Source organism: Micromys minutus (assembly GCF_963924665.1).
Source record: "Micromys minutus genome assembly, chromosome: 2".
NCBI lineage: Eukaryota > Metazoa > Chordata > Mammalia > Rodentia > Muridae > Micromys > Micromys minutus.
In genome coordinates, this window is record NC_137971.1 from 16,990,784 (window position 1) to 17,008,208 (window position 17,425).

The 17,425-nt window shown below is 45.2% G+C and overlaps 1 protein-coding gene across 1 annotated transcript in view; it reads right to left on the bottom strand.

The window, feature by feature from the left end:
- ENTPD7 (ectonucleoside triphosphate diphosphohydrolase 7) overlaps positions 1–17,425 on the bottom strand; it is a 37,498-nt gene that overhangs the window by 2,117 nt on the left and 17,956 nt on the right. Inside the window, exons 4-9 of the mRNA XM_080911487.1 lie at positions 13,179–13,282; positions 8,836–8,892; positions 8,088–8,221; positions 6,362–6,528; positions 3,488–3,812; positions 825–910 (exon numbers count right to left, since the gene is read on the bottom strand). Of these exons, the coding sequence (XP_080767613.1) occupies positions 825–910; positions 3,488–3,812; positions 6,362–6,528; positions 8,088–8,221; positions 8,836–8,892; positions 13,179–13,282 (873 nt within the window). The remainder of the gene's footprint in view (positions 1–824; positions 911–3,487; positions 3,813–6,361; positions 6,529–8,087; positions 8,222–8,835; positions 8,893–13,178; positions 13,283–17,425) is intronic.

A 17,425-nucleotide genomic window follows, 5' to 3' on the forward strand; every position in this document is an offset into this window, starting at 1 on the left:
TGTTTTGATTTTCAAGATTCCTGCCTTTAGAGAACGCCCTGAAATATCTATGATGTGTTTGTATCATATCTGTGATTTTTATAAATGGAAAACAAGGCTGGCAGGCTTACTGTTGTCAGGAGCGGGCGACAGGCATGCAGAGGGTCACTGCTCTGTTTCATGTTTGCTCCTCCGAATCTGTCTTTCTCTGTGTAGTGCTGGCTGTCCTGGAACTCACTCTGTAGACAAGGCTGGCTTCAAACTCAGAGACCTGCCTGCCTCCGCCTCCTAAGTGCTGGGACAAAGGTGTGCACCACCATACCCAGCATCTTTGAATTAAACTAAACATTTACTTATGGGAGGATTATGAATTCCTGACAAAATCTTGATGGTTGCTGAAGCTAGGTTCTTTCTATTTTTGGGCTACTTTTCTATAATAAAATGTGTAAATAAAAAAGGTCAGGCTGATAAGATGGCTCATTGATTAAGAGCACTGGCTGTTCTTCCAGTGGTCCTGAGTTCAATTCCCAGCAACCACATGGTGGCTCACAACCATCTATAAAGGGATTGGATGCCCCCTTCTGGCCTGCAGGTGTACAAGTAGCCAGCACTTCTACATTTAAAACATATATACATAAATATATGAAAAGGTCATCACTGTTGACCCTGTATCACTTGGAGAGAGTGTGCTTTATTAATATTGGTTTTCCGCCACCACAATCCGAAATAATCAAATTCTCCTTCAGCCTAAAATCCAATCTGTCCTCAATGAGTCTCCACTATAATCCCCCCCCCCCCCCATGTGTTAGGATCCTATATCTAAAGCAGAAGAGAAACTGACTTACTTGAGTCGATGCTCATCAGCATGTGAAGAGAAGAGGCCATTCTTGAATCTCTGGGCTAGCACCGGCCAAGCCATGCCACAGTAATCCTGGAACAAGCACAGAGACAGTGCAGCTCAAAATCACAGGCAAATTATCCAGCTTCGCACAGGCGCATTCTAGTTCCTTGGAGGCTCCTGTCTCACCAAGGAAAATGATCGGCATGTTGGAGGGATGTCCGGGGCGCCACACCTCCTCTGTTCCCGCTGCTTCCACGTCTAGTACAAAACAGCCCAGACTGACTCCTGAGCCAGCCTCTCAGGTGTCAGGGAGCCTGGCGGTTAGAACAGCTAAGCCAGGGAGCTAGTTCGGTTCCACTGTGGAGAACTTGTGTGGGCAAGGAGAGCTGCCTGTCATAAGCCTATCTGGGGATTACAACTCTCAATGATTTGGGGGATGTTGGGGTGCACTGGCTGGATTTTGGTATTGTCATTCTTAAGGCTCCGCACCTGCGACAGTATTTTGTAAGCATACACCTTCCCTGCTAGCTGATTAGCTTAACAAAAAAACTGACTCAGACTGCTAGGCAGGCAAGGGGAGGCGGGACTTCTGGGCTGAGAGAGGGTCTCTGGGAGAAGCAGAGGTGAGGAGATTCCGCAGCAGGACCTAAAGGAAGTCAGATGTGGAGGCAGCAAGGAGTAACAGGCCACGTGGCAGGACAGGACGAGAACAGTCAAATTAAGTTAGATGAGCTGGCTGGGAAGCAGCCTAAGCCAAAGCCCAAGCTATAAAATTAATATGTCTCTGTGACATTATTCTTCCTCTGGTAGGTCCAAAAGAATAAAAAAGAAAAAAAAAAAATCCCACTATGGGGGGTGGGAGTGGCTCAGAGAAAGACATTTGCTGACTGTCGGGTGCGAGGTGACCTCCTATGTGCTAGGGAATGACGCAGTGAGAAGAAGAAGAAGAAGAAGTCCTGTCTCCATGAAGTTTCATTCAATTGGTAAGAGAACAGACAGATATGGGCTTCACAGAGTATGCAAGATGGCGGAGTGTTCAAGGGAAAGTAAAGCAGGAGCTGGGTGATATGAGGAGGGTGGAAACTGGGCAGGGCGTCTAGGGGGAGTGCAAGGACAGCATTTGGATTGGGATTTTCAAAAGTCAGGGCAACAACCTCTTACTCAGACAACTCACTGGGTCACTAGCAACGTGGCTACGCAAAACAACAGGATCTGAAGAATCGTTGTGATGAGAAAAAGACTCAAGGCAGCCTTGTCAGGGAGCCTGGGACTCTGGGAGGGAAGGAAGAAGGGATCCCTGAGCCGGAGCAGGAAAAACGTTGAAGCAGGTGTGCCACAGTTTTCCAGGCCTGCCTTTTGGGGCTGGGTAACAGAAACAGCAGGAAGAAAGGAAAACATAAAAAACACAGGAGAGATCCATTCCACCTCTGTCTCTCAGGCAGATCACAAAATTATATAAATACCAGAGATGGCTGTGCTCAATCCAGAATGGTCCCTAAGACTCGTGGGCCCCTGTGTGGCACTGTTGGGGACCAGTGAGCAGATCGTTGCGGACAGCCCTTTAAAGGACTTTACAGGATCCCAGCTCCCCTCCACTCTTTGCTCCCAGGTGCATGATGAAAACATTTCGGCTCAGCCATGCATTTCTACCATAATGTGTCCAAAGCAAAGGGGTCAGGTGACCTGGACCGGAACCCTCAAGCTGTGAGACAAGATCTCCTTTTCTTCTTTTGTTAGCTGAACATTGCAAGGACTTTGTCATAGTTGTCTTTTTTCTAGTTGACCAACAAAGCCAGGCCTTGAGAGGCAGAGGTAAGGATGCTAGCCTGGTCTATATAGCAAATCTCAGGCTAGCCACGGTGAGACTCTATCTCAAAAACAAAACAAAAAAAAATAAAATAAGAACAACCAGTTTGACTTACAGCCTCTAACCTAAGGCAGAGGTACAGAGCGCTGGTCAAACTTGTAGTTGTACAGATGTGCAAAGTAAATTTTTAGTCTTCCACTTAAATATTTCTACCATCACTGGGGCTTACAACACCCCCTACCTATGACCCCAAACCATTCTGGCCTCCTTTTAAGTTACTTTTGGGAGCAGTATGTGTGTGTCACATGAGTGTGAATACCCAAAGAGACCAGAGAATAGTATCAGGGCCCTGTAGATTTTTACAGGAGTTTGTTGTAAACTACCCAACATGGGCCCTGGAAAGGGAACTCTTGTCCTCTGGAAGAGTGAGAATTGCTCAGTCACTTAGCCATTGCTTCAGCCCCAATTCTGGCCTCTTAATAGTTCAGACCAAGAGAACAAAGACAGTCCTGTCCACCCAGACCACATGACAGGTCAGACACCTACAAAGGGGGAAAGAATAAGATGACATTTCGGAGCCACAAATGTCAGGGAAGTTGGAAGAAAAGCTACTCACCATTAGGACAATTTCATAACCTCAGTATAATACATCCAAGGAAACCCAAACATGCACGTCAGAAGGCAGTTTAACAGAGATGATCCCTTACCCTCTCAGTTCACTTTCTCCTCTATCAAGTGGGGGTTCATAGGCCCTTGTCAAGTCTCAAGGGAAATCATGTAAGCAAAGCCTGCCTGGCACAAAGGCAGGCATCCAATAAATATCAGCTGCCAATGAGTCATCTGGATTCTTAATGGGTTACCTGAGCAGCCTTGGCAAATGTTGGCCCATGGTAGCGGCCTCCGATGCGCAACACATCCTCGGTACAGTAGAAGAACTCCGAGAAGCCGTAGAACTCGCTGTTGTTGAAGTCGATGGGTGACTGGTAAATGCCGTTCAGTGAGGCCTGGCTGGTGTTGGAACGGGCCAGCAGGGGGCTCAGCATTGCCCGACAGGTGGTCCAGTCTCCCTTTCCTCGGAAGTGAAGGACCTGGCTGTTCCTCTCCACCACGTCTGTGAGTCCCACAGGCAGGCAGGGGTCCAGAAAGGGATTGTCAGGACTGAGGCCTGTCTTCTGGCCCAGCAATCTGTCAGAATGACAAAGACAGCAACAACAATGTAGTAGAGTATTACTACGTAGCAGCAGCATACGCAGACATAGTTTAAACAAATGAGGCTTAAGAAAGCAGAGGCTGTACCAGTGACAGATTTTCCTCCACCCTATCTTCTTCAGGTATTTCCCAGTGTGGATCAGACAGCTGTGATCTGCTGTTCTCCCCTGGGCCTCCATTCCCACACACCTATGAAAACTGCAAGGAGCTCCTGTTTAACACACAACTGGGGGCTGGAGTGATGGCTCAGCGGGTAAAGCACCAGTCGCGCAAGTGTGAGTGTGTGTTTGAACCTCCAGAACACATCGGATGGCCAGATCGGGTGTGAGTGTGACCCCAGTGTCTGTCGGGGAGACGGGAAACAGACAGAGAAATCCCTGAAGCTAACAGCGAGCCTGGTGTGCGCAGTAGTGGACTATCGGAACAAGGAACAGGAACGGAGTCAGGTGAAGAGACTTCTGAGAACACTCCAAGAAAACCAGACAAGAGTCTTGTGACCTCGGTTTCTTTAAAACACAGACCTGTTCTTGGAAGGTGTTTTTGTTCCTCCCGGGTTCACGGATAGGAGTGAGCTAACGAGATTATTTATTATTGCTTGCTAGTGTTATTCAGTTGAATGTTTAAGTGTGCCTTTAAATGCTTCTAAGGATAAATAGAGTTTTGTCACATTGGTTTGTCTTTGTGATTGTACACAGCTTGAACTCATGACAAATTTACTCATGTGACCTTTCTTAACCCTCAGAGGATAAACTGCCTGAGGCTCTGAATGAAGCTGGCTATTGTGTGAGACTTGTCCAGGTCCCACCACCTTCAGAGCAGTGACAAAAGAGAGACCCTGATCTCAAACAAGGTGAAGGTGATGAGGACTCACACCTAAGGCCAAGTGTCCCATAACAAACGAGTGCCTGCATCCACACATGACACACACACACCATACACACACACACAAATACACAAACACACATAACTGGGAAGAGACAAAGTGGAACCGGCTCAGTGGGGAGGGTTCCTGAAGAGGGGCCACAGCTGGCCATGGCATGGTGGTGGCCTCGGCTCTGTGTGAGCTTTGCTGGGACAGGCAGAGCACCAGCTCCAGGGACTGAGCCACAAGTGTCTCATCCTCTAATGGGGGAAGGGGCATCACTCAGCTCTATCTCTGTGATCTACATTTGTCCGGCGGATCTCACGGAAGTCACATGGAGAGCACTGACAACTGTGTCAGTTGTCGAGAGGCAGATGCGAATGAACGGACTGTGGGACGCAGATGCCGCACAGGCAGAGGCGGAAGGAGGACATAGAATGGACAATGGGACAGAATGCTCGGGAATAAGTGGATTCTATTTTAAAGACACATCACTAACTCCAAAAAGTCATGAAGAACTTGAGAACCATCCAGGAGGATAGGTTTGTCTAGTAGACTGGCAGCCACAGGAGCCATACTTCGACCTAAATCCCAAAGTAGGCAACTTTAGAGCTTGGCCAGAAAGTACCACGGTATGGAAATGGTGCAGCCCGGCATGGGAGAGCAGAGAGCACAGGACAGCGGAGGAGGGGAGCGCAGCGGTTCCTGAAGAACTAATGCCACTGTGAGCCTGCAGAGCCAGGGTTCTCCAGGCACCACAGCCACGCCCCGGCTCAAGTCAGCTTGCATGGACCAAGACAAACACTGTGCAATATTCGTGCAACCATCTTGAACACCTGCATCCCCCGACTCTGTGACCCTCAGTGATGGAGACTTAAACAATTAAAAAGACTGATGACACGGCATTTTCTTCAACATTCTCTACATATAAGAGAATGGCCACAGCCAGTTATTGTGAGTGGGATATACCAGTGCCTCTTTAGGTTAGTGTTTCTTGCTAAACCTATGGATGTAGATAATTTTTGGTAGGAAAAAAAAGTTGTTGATGTATCTTTTTCAATGCACAATGATAAAATAAGATTTTAATCAAAACAAACAAACAAGAACAATTATTTCATAGCTATTCATCATGGCCTGAAGGTATTCATATGAAAAAATGTCAGTGAACTCAGGGCTTGGAGATCTCAGGGCTCAGCTGTTAAGGGTTCTTCCTGCTTTGGGAGAGGACCCAAAACTGGTTCCCAGGACCCACATGAGACGGCTCTTTTAAAAGAAATCAGTGACCATGGAAGTTCTGGATGAGAAACTGACTATTCAGAACTTGAGACACAATTTTAAAGGCCATTTTAACTACATACTTGTTAAGTTTAATGTACACAAGCAAACCTCTCACACAAGAGGTCTTAGCCACTTTTCCGAGCCACACACTTCCTGCGATATCAGGTGTGGCTGTGGTACGCAGCAACACATGGACATCTTTGCTAGCCTTCCTACTGAAGAGCAGAATGTGCCCTTGCAGTGCCGGGGCTGACAGGGTCCCTAGAGACGCTGCTGAAAGGATGAGGCAGACTTATCCATTATAGCTGGATGTTACTGTTTCTTCCTAACGTTTGCTGCCCAGTGACATTGTACTCTAGAAACGTGGGTTCCCTGTCAAATGTACCTGTTTTTGTTAAGCGTTTCATTCAGCACAAGATCTTCATAGCGCTGCCGAGCAAAGTTGCCCCCAAAGCCCAGGAAGGTAGTGACGTAAACCCTGTACACATGCTCTGTGTGCTGCGCGTCACAGCCCAGGTTGAACTCAGCCAGCAGGATCTTGGCGGCTTCTTCCTGTAATGCAACGTCAAGAGGAAAAGAAGAGAGCTTCAGCTCCTGTGTCAGAAAGCAGTGGCGTTGTGAATACAGCAGACTCTGTCTCTATGACTACTCTGTAAAAGTAGTCATGTGGCTGGGTACAGTAAAGCCCAGCACAAATGCAGCTGAGGTAGGTGGGTCACAGACTCAAAGACAATTTGATTTAGGTAGCATGGCCTTGCCTGTTGTGAGGTCATTTCCCAAGAGGTTTAACTGAGGAGAGAGGACCCTCGCTGAGTGTTGGCAATGTGGTTCCAAGGGCCAAGCACCGGAACTTTTCTCTTTCTGCCTCACACTCCTGCCTGCCTTCCCCACCAGGAGGGTCTGTGTCCCCTCAAAATGTAAGCCATAACAACCTTTCCTCTTAAGTTTTTTTTTTCCCTCTATGCATGTTTTAACAGCAGCAAGAGAAGCATCTGAAGGGGGGAGCTGGGTTTATTTTCAGCTGATGCCATTCTCTGGTATGGACTCCTGTTTTTTTCCAATTCTCTACAATAGAAATTTACTATTTTCATAATTAAGAAAAAAATTTTAAAAGATCATCATGGGATCTATTTTATGACCTTTAAACTATTCAAGAAGCTTTAATATTTCCTGTGATAGGCTTGGGCAGTGGGAAAGTTCAGTTTTATCTTCAAAATAAAGTGGCGGGGGTTGGACGGTAATTGTTATTTGGGTGTGTTATGGTTTGTCTATGCTCAGCCCAGGAAGTGGCACTATTAGGGGGCGTGGTCCTATTGGAGTAGGTGTGGCCTTGTTGAAGTAAGTGTGTCACTGTGGGTGTGAGCTTTAAGACCCTCATGCTAGCTGCCTGGAAGCCAGTCTTCTCCTAGCAGCCTTCAGATGAAGATGTAGAACTCTCAGCTCCTCCTGCACCATGCCTGTCTAGATACTGCCATGCTCCCACCTTGATGGCAATGGACTGAACCTCTGAACCTGTAAGCCAGCACCAATTAAAAAGTCTGCCTCAAAGAATAAGGTGGCACAGGATCAAGAAAGTCACCGACGCTGTCCTCTAGCCCCCACATACATATGTACCCAAGTGTGTTCACACCCACACACATGAGCACAGAGGTACATATTCTCAGAGCTGAGAGAAAGGAACGGCAGGGGAGGGGGCATTTATGAATGGTACCCAGGACTGACCTGTATGTTTACTCTCAGGGCCACCCCAAAAGATACACTGTATTAATTATAACTGCTAAGATGTATCAAGCATTTATCACAAGCAGGGCCACTGCTAAGTGCTTTGCACCCTGATGCCCTTACAACTTGACAAGATACATATGCCATTTTGGACCCTGAGGCTCAGGGAGGTAACCTACTGAAGATAATGAAATCTAGTGCCAGGGTGGTGGCAGACACAGGCCTTTAATGAGATAAAAACAGGCAGATTCCTATGAATTCAAAGTCAGCCAGGGCCATACATTGAATCATCTACCCCACTCTCCCAAAAAATAACCCAAGCTTCAAACAGTGATCCTTCACCAGTATTGGCGGCACTCCTAACCGAACTTCCATACAAGGCGAAATACCTGTTTGGGAGGAAGGACGGAGGTTGAGGTAGGAACTTCGTAGGCAATTTGGAGAGAGGCTCCTCCCATGTCCAGGATCCCCACTGTCCTCCTGCGGCCTGCTGCTGGGTCCACGGACGTGTCCGCATCTGATTCTGAAATTGATGTATCATTGATGTAGCAACAGGGTTCAAATAACCAAAACCAAGAAGAAAGGAAAGACACTCTGCCTGACCCTCACCAGGAAGAGAGAATAAAACTGCCAGCCCAGCAAGATAGCCTATCCTGTAAAAGCACTGGCTTTTTATTTGAAAGCAACTAAAATAAATGAATCTAACTACTAAGTGTACATTATATGGTGAGTAAATCTTGCAACTGTGTGTTGTGGGGATAGGAGAGAAGCAACTCTGGCAAGTTAGCTGTCTTCTATCTGGGCATGCATGCTCATCCCCATCCTCAAACCATCTGTTTAGATACACAATAACGTTTAAACAGCAATGGAAGGTTTTTTTAAAAATAAATAAATGTGTTCTGTGGAAAGAGGAGCATCCACCAAAAAAAAAAAAAAAAAAAAAAAAGGAAAATATTCCAAGTGTGACGAGCTCATTCACATTCATCTTATTGTTTATTCTGCACTTACAGACGTTTGAAGACGAAGAAACCTCAAAGCAAGCACTTACTACTGACGGTTTCAAGCGCTTACACAATACTGGCGGTTTGGAGAGACATTTCAGCCCTTGAAGAACATCGCAAGGCAGAACGCACTTACCATCTTCATGGTCAAATCTTCCCAGAACAAAGTTGATTCCAATCCAGGCATAAACTCCTAAGGAAGAAACGGAGAAGGCCTCTGTGATTTGCTGCTGCTGGACCAAGGCTACACCCCTCCCCAAGGCTGTCCTTTTTCTCCTTTTCCTGGGAAAATCAAAATAAAAAGAACCATAATATTCTACTCCACGTTCTCCGTGCACGGACCGTAAATCTTTTTGTTTTCTCTCTTCCTGCCCTCTCTCCATCTGGCACACTGTACCCCACCCCATCCCTAACGGTGCTGGGATTCATGCATGCCCAACCACCTACATGTTTTATCATGTGATTCCCCCCCCCCACACACACACACACAATTATATGTAACTTCTAATAATTCTACAAAGAATAGGAACTAATTATAAAAAAAAAACCAAATGTTTAAAACTGCATTAAGGGCCAGGCTTGGTGACATACACCTTTAACCCTAGCACTCAGGAGGCAGAGGCAGGTGGATTACTGTGAAATTGAGGCCAGCCTGGTCTACACAGCTCATTTTGGGCTAATCTGGACCACATAATGAAAACTTGCTGAGAGAGAGATGGGAGGGGCCAGCCTAGCCGGAGTTCACCTGCTTAGTGTGAACAGGGGAAGAAGGGTCAGGGGTAAGAGTGGCTTCTGAGAAAGGTGGAGGAATACAGCAACCCAGTGTCCCCATAAAGTGCAAATACAGCCACTGGATGGAATTGACACAGCAGTTATGTAAGAATGTTCCCAGACTAGAAATGAGTCTCATTTGTATTTTTCTTATACATTACTTGGCTTCAGCTCAAAAGCAGTTTGAGACAAAGTATGAACCAGGTATGGATAGAAAGGATTTTCAGACTGTTTTCTAGCTCAAAAAGTTAGAAAACAGACTCCAAAGGTTCACAGGCAGTTAGGAGAAAACTGGGGAATTTGCTGTCCTTTGTTTGTCTGGCTGCTGCTACTGGTGTGTATATGTATCTATCTGTATGTGTGTGTGTGCATGAATGTGTGCGTCTATGTGTGTCTGTGTTTGTGTACATGTCTGTGTTTATGTATGTCTGTGTTTGTATGTGTGTGTATGTGTGTGTGCTTGTGTCCTTGTGTATATATGTATGTTTTGTACATATATATGTTTATGTGTCTGTCTGTGTTTTTATGTGTGTGTATATGTGTGTGTATATATATGTGTGTATGTGTTTGTATGTCTATGTGTGTCTGTGTTTGTGTGTGCATATGTATGTGTCTGTGTGTCTGTGTTTGTGTGTGTGTATGTGTATGCATGTCTATGTTTTTCTGTGTTTGTGTGTGTCCTTGTGTGTGTGTGTGTGTCTATGTGTGTCGGTCTGTGTTTGTGTGTTTGTGTGTCATCTTCCTCTATTGCTCTCTATCTTACTTTTTTGAGACATGGCCACTCCCTGAGCCTAGAGCTCACTCACTCAGCAATACTGACTGGCCACCAAGCCCTGACATATCTCACCTCTGCCTCCCTAGTGACAGGTTTACAGGGGCATGCTCAGATCTGGTTTCTTATGTGAGCTGGGGATCCAAACTTAGCTTCTTGTGCATGCACCACAGAAACTCTGCTGAACCATCTTCCCAGCCCGGTTCCTTCTCTTGTCAGTCTCACTTTGTAGCCCAGGCTAGCCTTCAATTCACTTCAATATATACCCTCAAACTCAGGACAATTCTCCTGCCTCAGACTCCAAGTGGGAGGATTAGAGGCATGAGCCACCACACGGGGCCTGGCTGGCTGTGTCATTCTGTCCCTCCCTACCCATTCCTGCCACAGACAAGATACAGATAAGCAGGCACTGATGTGCTAACGGGAAGGAATTCTCTTTGGCCAGAGGAGCTGTTCTGGATTCAGAAGCCATCTCAGTACTGGCCTGGCAGGGTGGACAAACTGAAAACCTACTTTTCGAGAAGCATGAATAGGAGCTCCAAGGAACCAGAAAGCACCAGGAAAGCCAGGTGAGCACAGGGTACCGCTGTGAAAGAACAGCTCACCTCCAAGGCACACATGTATGGATCTGACCCTAAACTACATACTCAGGGCTTTCAGAACTGAACTGTGGGACAGCTCACCGCCCAGCCCCCGACGTACGTGGGACAAGTGCAAACTGCAGTGTCATAAGCGAGAGCCAGTGAGCAGCTCGTCAGATGACGGTGTTTAAGACAAGTGTGCTGCATGGAGACTGTCCTACAGAGCAGAAGTGAGCACTGGTACCGGGCTAGTGAGCTGGCTCGGTGGGCAGACACATGTAGTGTTTGGTGAACTGAGCTCAATTCCTGGGACCCGAGTTGTCAAAGGAGAGCAGCGGCCACTGAAGGCTGACCTTCATTTCACACACAAGCCTTGGAGCACAGGCAGAAGAAATAAGAATAGAATAACATGTTCAAAAAACAGTGGGGGCTGGAGGATGGGCTCAGGAGTAAGAGTGCTGGCTGCTTCTCCAGGGGACCTTGGCTCCATTCCCAGCACCTACATGGCAACTCACAACTGTAACTCCAGTTCCAGGGGACCTGACAGCTTCACACAGACACTCATGAGGCAATACACCAATGCACATAAAAGAAGAATAAATAAATAATTTTAAGTGTTTTTTTAATTAAAACCCTGAAGAGTAGTAAACATTAAAAAAAATAAAATAAAAGTAATCCACACAAGGAATGTACAAAGTTGAATGTACACCAGATGAGAGTAATTACCTACTTAAAAAAAAAATCAACGTTCTCCTTCTGATATAAACAGGGCCCATAATCGTATGATATTTGTGGATATAATAAAACTTATTTAGCACACAAAAATCAAGAAAATGTCACCTCACAAGGGAAAGCGTGAGATGTTGGTAACATGGTCACATGACTGAGAAACACATAGTATTGCCCAGACGGGAAAAAAAAAGATATTGACAAAGAAATAGAACATTAAGAAGAACGGGCAAACTTGAGGATTACATTCTTAAAAACAAATGTCTTCCCTTTGGTGGGCTGCAACTAGAAGACATATAAAAACTTCTTCTTTAGAAATGGTCTTCTTTGATCGTGTGTGTGTCTGTCTGTCTGTCTGTCTGTCTGTCTGTCCGTCTGTGTATATAGACCAGACATCAACACTGGATATCTTCCTCAATCATCTTTCACCTTATGTTTTGAAGACAGGCCCCTCATCAGTTCAGCTCGGCTCCAGGCTACCCAGCAAGCTGCAGGCATCCCCCGTCTCTGCCTCCCCAACTCTGGGATTACAGATGTGTGTTGCCACACCTGGCTTTTTATGTGAGTGCTGAGGGATCTAACTCAAGTCCGAACGCTTGTACGGCTAGTCATTTACCAAAGGAGCCAACTTCCCAGCCCCAAGGTTACACTTCTTTCAAGAAACGGGACTAACTGGGCACAGTGGTGTATGCCTGTAATCTCAGAGAAGTATCAGAGGCAGGAGGATTGCTCTGAGCTTTAAGCCATCCAGCAAGTTCTTGACCAGCAAGGGCTACATAGTGAGACCCTGTCTCAAAGACAGAAAAGAAGTGGTAACCAGGGCTGGAGAGATAGCTCAGCAGTTAAGAGGACTGACTGCTCTTCTAGAAGTCCTGAGTTCAAATCCCAGCAACCACATGGTGGCTCACAACCATCTGTAATGGGATCGGATGCCCTCTTCTGGTATCTGAAGACAGCTACATATACATAAAATAAATAAATAAATCTTTAAAAAAAAAAAAAAAAAGAGTGGTAACCAATGATCAGTTTGGGCATGTCTGGGCCACATGGGGATATCAGTGCAGTGGCAAGTAACAGAACTCCACAGTAATTGCAACTGTGGAGGAAAACCTGTAACAGAAGCAACTCGGCCTAATCATTCCTTGAGTTAAGGTCTCCCCACACCTTAATGTAATAACTTGTTTCACACTTAAATTTAATCTGTCCATAACTCCTAGGGCTGTATGTTTCCAAAAGTGCAATTAGCTAATCAAAGATCCACTTGGAATCATCATTAAATATTAAGCATGGTACTCAGTGCTGTCAAAACCAGATATGTGTGACCTTTAGAAGCAGCCATGTGAAACAGATTACTCATGCAGAATCTTCACAAAAAAAAAAAAAAAAAAAAAAAAAAAAAAAAAAAAGACCATGCATGCAGCAGAACCAAGACAATCCTTGACAGAAAGATGGAAATCCGATGCACAGAGAAATCCTGAACACCTGCTGAGGAAGCTGCCAGAGTGCTTTGCCCCGCCCAGCTCTGCCCCGCCCAGCTCTGCCCCGCCCAGCTCTGCCCCGCCCAGCTCTGCTCCGCCCAGCTCGGACACCCCCCCCCTCGCCCACATCCCTGGCCAGACTCAGTACCTTCCTGTTTTCCAGAGATCACTTCGGCCTGAGATTGTGAAAAGAGGAAGTCAAACTCCAACGGCAAATCTTTCACTAAATCTGCCAAGATAGCCAACTGCTGCCTGCGGAGGAGAACAAAAAATCCCAAAGTTAATTATTAACCAGCTTTTCACCTGGTGCCAGGGTGGCAGTGCTTGAGCACAGGGACCGAGGGCTAGCCGAGGGAAAATAGTGAATCCCCATCTCTTAAAACAAAAACCGATTCTCACAAACGGCCTTCCATGTAGTCTTGTGATGATGCGGCCCCATCAACCCCGTGCCCCTGGCCAGCTCTGCTCCATTTTGGTTCCTATTTTGACTTCAGAGGTTCAAACTGCAAGCAATGAACAGGCCCCTACTCAAACGCTACACCCTTTAAAGGATGCTGTAGCAGAGTTGAGTGAGGAGCACATGGCTCCAATGCCTCTGGACGAGTGTAAGTCAGGAAGTCACAGCACAGAGTCACAGTTCATAAAATACAACTAAATCATTCCTAACCACTGGGAGAGGAAGAAGTCAATTACAGGATACAAACTCACCCTCAGAGCTTACACACACCGAACGCCTCACGTGACTACACAAACTATACTGAGAGTTCCACGAGCTTTTACATAATCTTTTATATAAGCTAACAATTAACTTTTTAATCTCCTCTCCCATGTTTCAAGGGTTGACTTTTTTTCTGTATAAAAATCTTATCATTTGAAAAACACAGACGAGGTTCAAAACCCAAAGTTCATAAGAATTTCCATGTCAAGGGTGTGACATCGGAAACTTAGTATCTATGCGGGTATTTTTTTTTTTCGGAGGTTTTAACTGTTTTCCTGGGATTATTAGACAAAGTAAAAAATGAATAAAGCAAAGGATAATAATATGAATCCAAGGAAAGTGAGACCAGTGGTCATCTCAGATCTGTACTGCAGAAGCCAGGAGTCGGCACTGGTCTCTTTCTTTCTAAAAACATTAAATTTACTCATTTTATGCATGCTTTGCCTACATGTATGTATGTGTACCACATGCATTCTTGGTGCCTGTGAAGGTCAGAAGAGGGCATTAGATCCTCTGGGGCTGAAGTTACAGATGTCTGTGAGCCACTATGTGGGTGCCAGGAATAGAACCCAGGTCTTACACCAAAACAACACGTGCTCCTAACCATTGAGCCACCTCTTCAGCCCTTTATACTAGTGTTCTCTAGCCTGAGTTTCCTCAGTGAACCTGGAACCTTCCGGTTTGGTTAGACTGGCTGGCCAGCAAAACTCCAGGGGATCCTCCTGTCTTTGCAGCCCCACCATTGGGTTTACAGGCATGCACCACCACACCTGGTTGGGGAATCTAAACTCACCGCAAGTACTTTCTCAGCTGAGCCCTCTCTCCCCAGCCCATCTCAGACTTTTAAAGTTATTACATGTATAGTCTATTGGATAGGACACCTGTCAACATAGCTGTCAACATGAAGAGTATTGCTACCACTTTTAAAAGTACAGAATTACACTTGGGGAACTAATTTTCTTATCAATCTTGTATACAGTGTCTTAAGTTGTTAACTGTTTCACATAATAAAGTCTTTTAGGGCTCATAGGGTAACGAGGGGCTACCCATCTCTCTGGGTTGCACATGCTTCTGAGCAGCTCACAGGGGAGGGCTTGCTGGACCTGCTGATAACAGGGAAAGACAGATGCCAGCCTTCATTGCAGTGTAAGTGGTTACAGTTACACTTGCTACAGTTTAAGTGGTTACAGTTTAAGTGGTTACAGTTACATTTGCTACAGTTTAAGTAGTTACAGTTTAAGTGGTTACAGTTTAAGTGGTTACAGTTACATTTGCTACAGTTTGAGTGGTTAATCTTTTATTCAGCCAGGATACTTTAAATGTCTTTGTTTTAGAATTTTTTTAATTCTGTGTATGTGTGTTTTGCCTACATGTATGTATGTGCACCATGCGTGTGCCTGGTGCCCATGGAGGTCAGAAGAGGGCATCAGATACCCTGGAACCGGAGTTACAGATGACTGTGACTATCATGTAGGTGCTGGGAACAGAACTTGGGTCCTCTGTGAGAAATGCTCTTGACTATTGAACCATCTCTCAACCCCAAGCCACTACACTTTAAAAAGTGTAATCCACATAATAAAAGATAAGTATAATATTATTTATTATAATAATCTGGGGAAAATAAGATGTTAACAGGGGAATTAGTTAAGTAATTCACAGCGCATCTATGTAATGAAATTAATGCCACATTGATGTTAAGAGAAAAAAGGTCAATTTATACTTCTACATGATAACATAAAAGATTTCAATATATCTTTTGATTTGTTTAAAAAACAAAAGCCAGAGGTTGGAGATGGCTCAGAATGTAAGGGTGTTTGCTGCTCTTACAAAGGAGATGAGTTTGGCTTCTGGTCTCCGTGTGCCCATACCGACTTAGACACGTGTAATTAAAAATAAAAATAAAAATAAAGTTTTCAAAGAAAAAAATTAAAAAACCTTCAACCTGTACTGCACAGGAAGGCAACCTTTATTTTCAACATTGTTTCTTTACTTAAACTTAAAGGCAAAACTTGAGGAGCTACCCATCAGAGCCCTGGGTTACAGAGAAGACTCACCATACTGTCTTCTTTCCTTCCAATTGTTTTCATACCGAAATGTCCTACAGTTTAAAAAGTCTCACCAACACGACTTCCAAACCATGAACTGAGCAGGGACAATACCAATGACTATGCCAAAGCGGATGGGGACAAGCACACAGGCCTCAGTGTGACACAAAGGTATAGAGGCAAGTGAGGAAAATGGGGAGCAGGAAAGGTGGAAGAAAACAACACCAGCTGGCTGTCCAGTGCCAAATGGTAAGCCCAAATAATACTACGCACACTGAGTAATTTTTAGGTATATGTATATAGATAGAAGTGTGTACTTTTAGGAATAGATATAAAATATGTAATAACAGTGAAGGAGACAAGAAGTCATGACTTTGAAGGAGAATAAGGATATATGGGTTTGGAGAAAAGAAAGGGAAGAAATTTAATAGGATAATTTCATTTTTTTATTTAAATTAAATACAATACTGCAAATACCTTTATGCAATTGTTAAGGGTATTCCCATCATAAAAGGGAAGTAGAAAATTACTGTCTGCTTGTTGGCAAAGTGCAAACAAATTCAAATGCAGTCCAAATGATTCATGAGCGCTACTCACAATGCTAATGAAACAGCAGGGCCTTAATCATGCAAAGCAGGTTCTTACAGTAACAGGCAGATGTGCGTCAACAACCAACATGCCTTAGAGGCATCCATGATGTCATTAAGCCCACGGATATGTACACGCCAGATAGGTGATCAGAAAAGAAAAAAACAGAAGGTCCAGGCTTGAAAAAAGCTCAACACATTAAGTAACAGTCAAAGCTTATGCGCTCACAGTTAGCACAGAACCCAGTGGACCTACACGGGGAGTTTTGTTCCCATGGGAACTTCTGTGGCAGAGGCAATACTGGGTAGTGCCGGGAATTGTCTTGTCTACTTTGCCTCAGACACACAAATGGTGGCCAAATCACCAACCAGGTTCCTGTGCCCCGCTCTGCTGGGTGGCTCTACAGGTTTGCCCTTTACCCTGGTTTCCTCCCTAGCCTGGGTGGTGAGGCCAGCGCCCATTGACTGTGAGCACAGTCACCTACTGCCACCTACCTCTTCCCAGGGTTTCAAAGAGTCTTAAGGAACATATAGATTACTTACGTCCAAAAACAAAATTTCTGGAGCTGGTGAGTTGGCTCCTACAGAGGACCTGAGATCAATTCCCAGCACTTACATGATGGCTCACAGCCATCTGTGACTCCCGTCCCAGAGCATCTGATGCCCTCTTCTGAATGACTTGGGCACCAGGCACATATGTGGTACACATACCTTCATGTAGGCACATAAAATAATAAAATAAATCTAAAAGTGAAAAATTGTAGGAGTGGAAGACGTTGCTCAGTTAGCACAGTGCTGACAGGGCATAAACAAAGCCCTTGGCTCAGCCCCAGTGGCACACTAAACCAGCTAAGCATCATGGAGTGTGCCTGGCACTAAGCCCAGCACTTAGAAGATGAAGGCAGAAAGAGCTCAGATTCAGTTACCCTCAGCCACACAGTGAATTAGAGACCAGACTGGACTACATAAAGCTCTGTCTTGGCTAGATGTGTGATTTATAAGATGGTTATAGTTTTGTAGAAATTTACATGGAGATACACAAAGA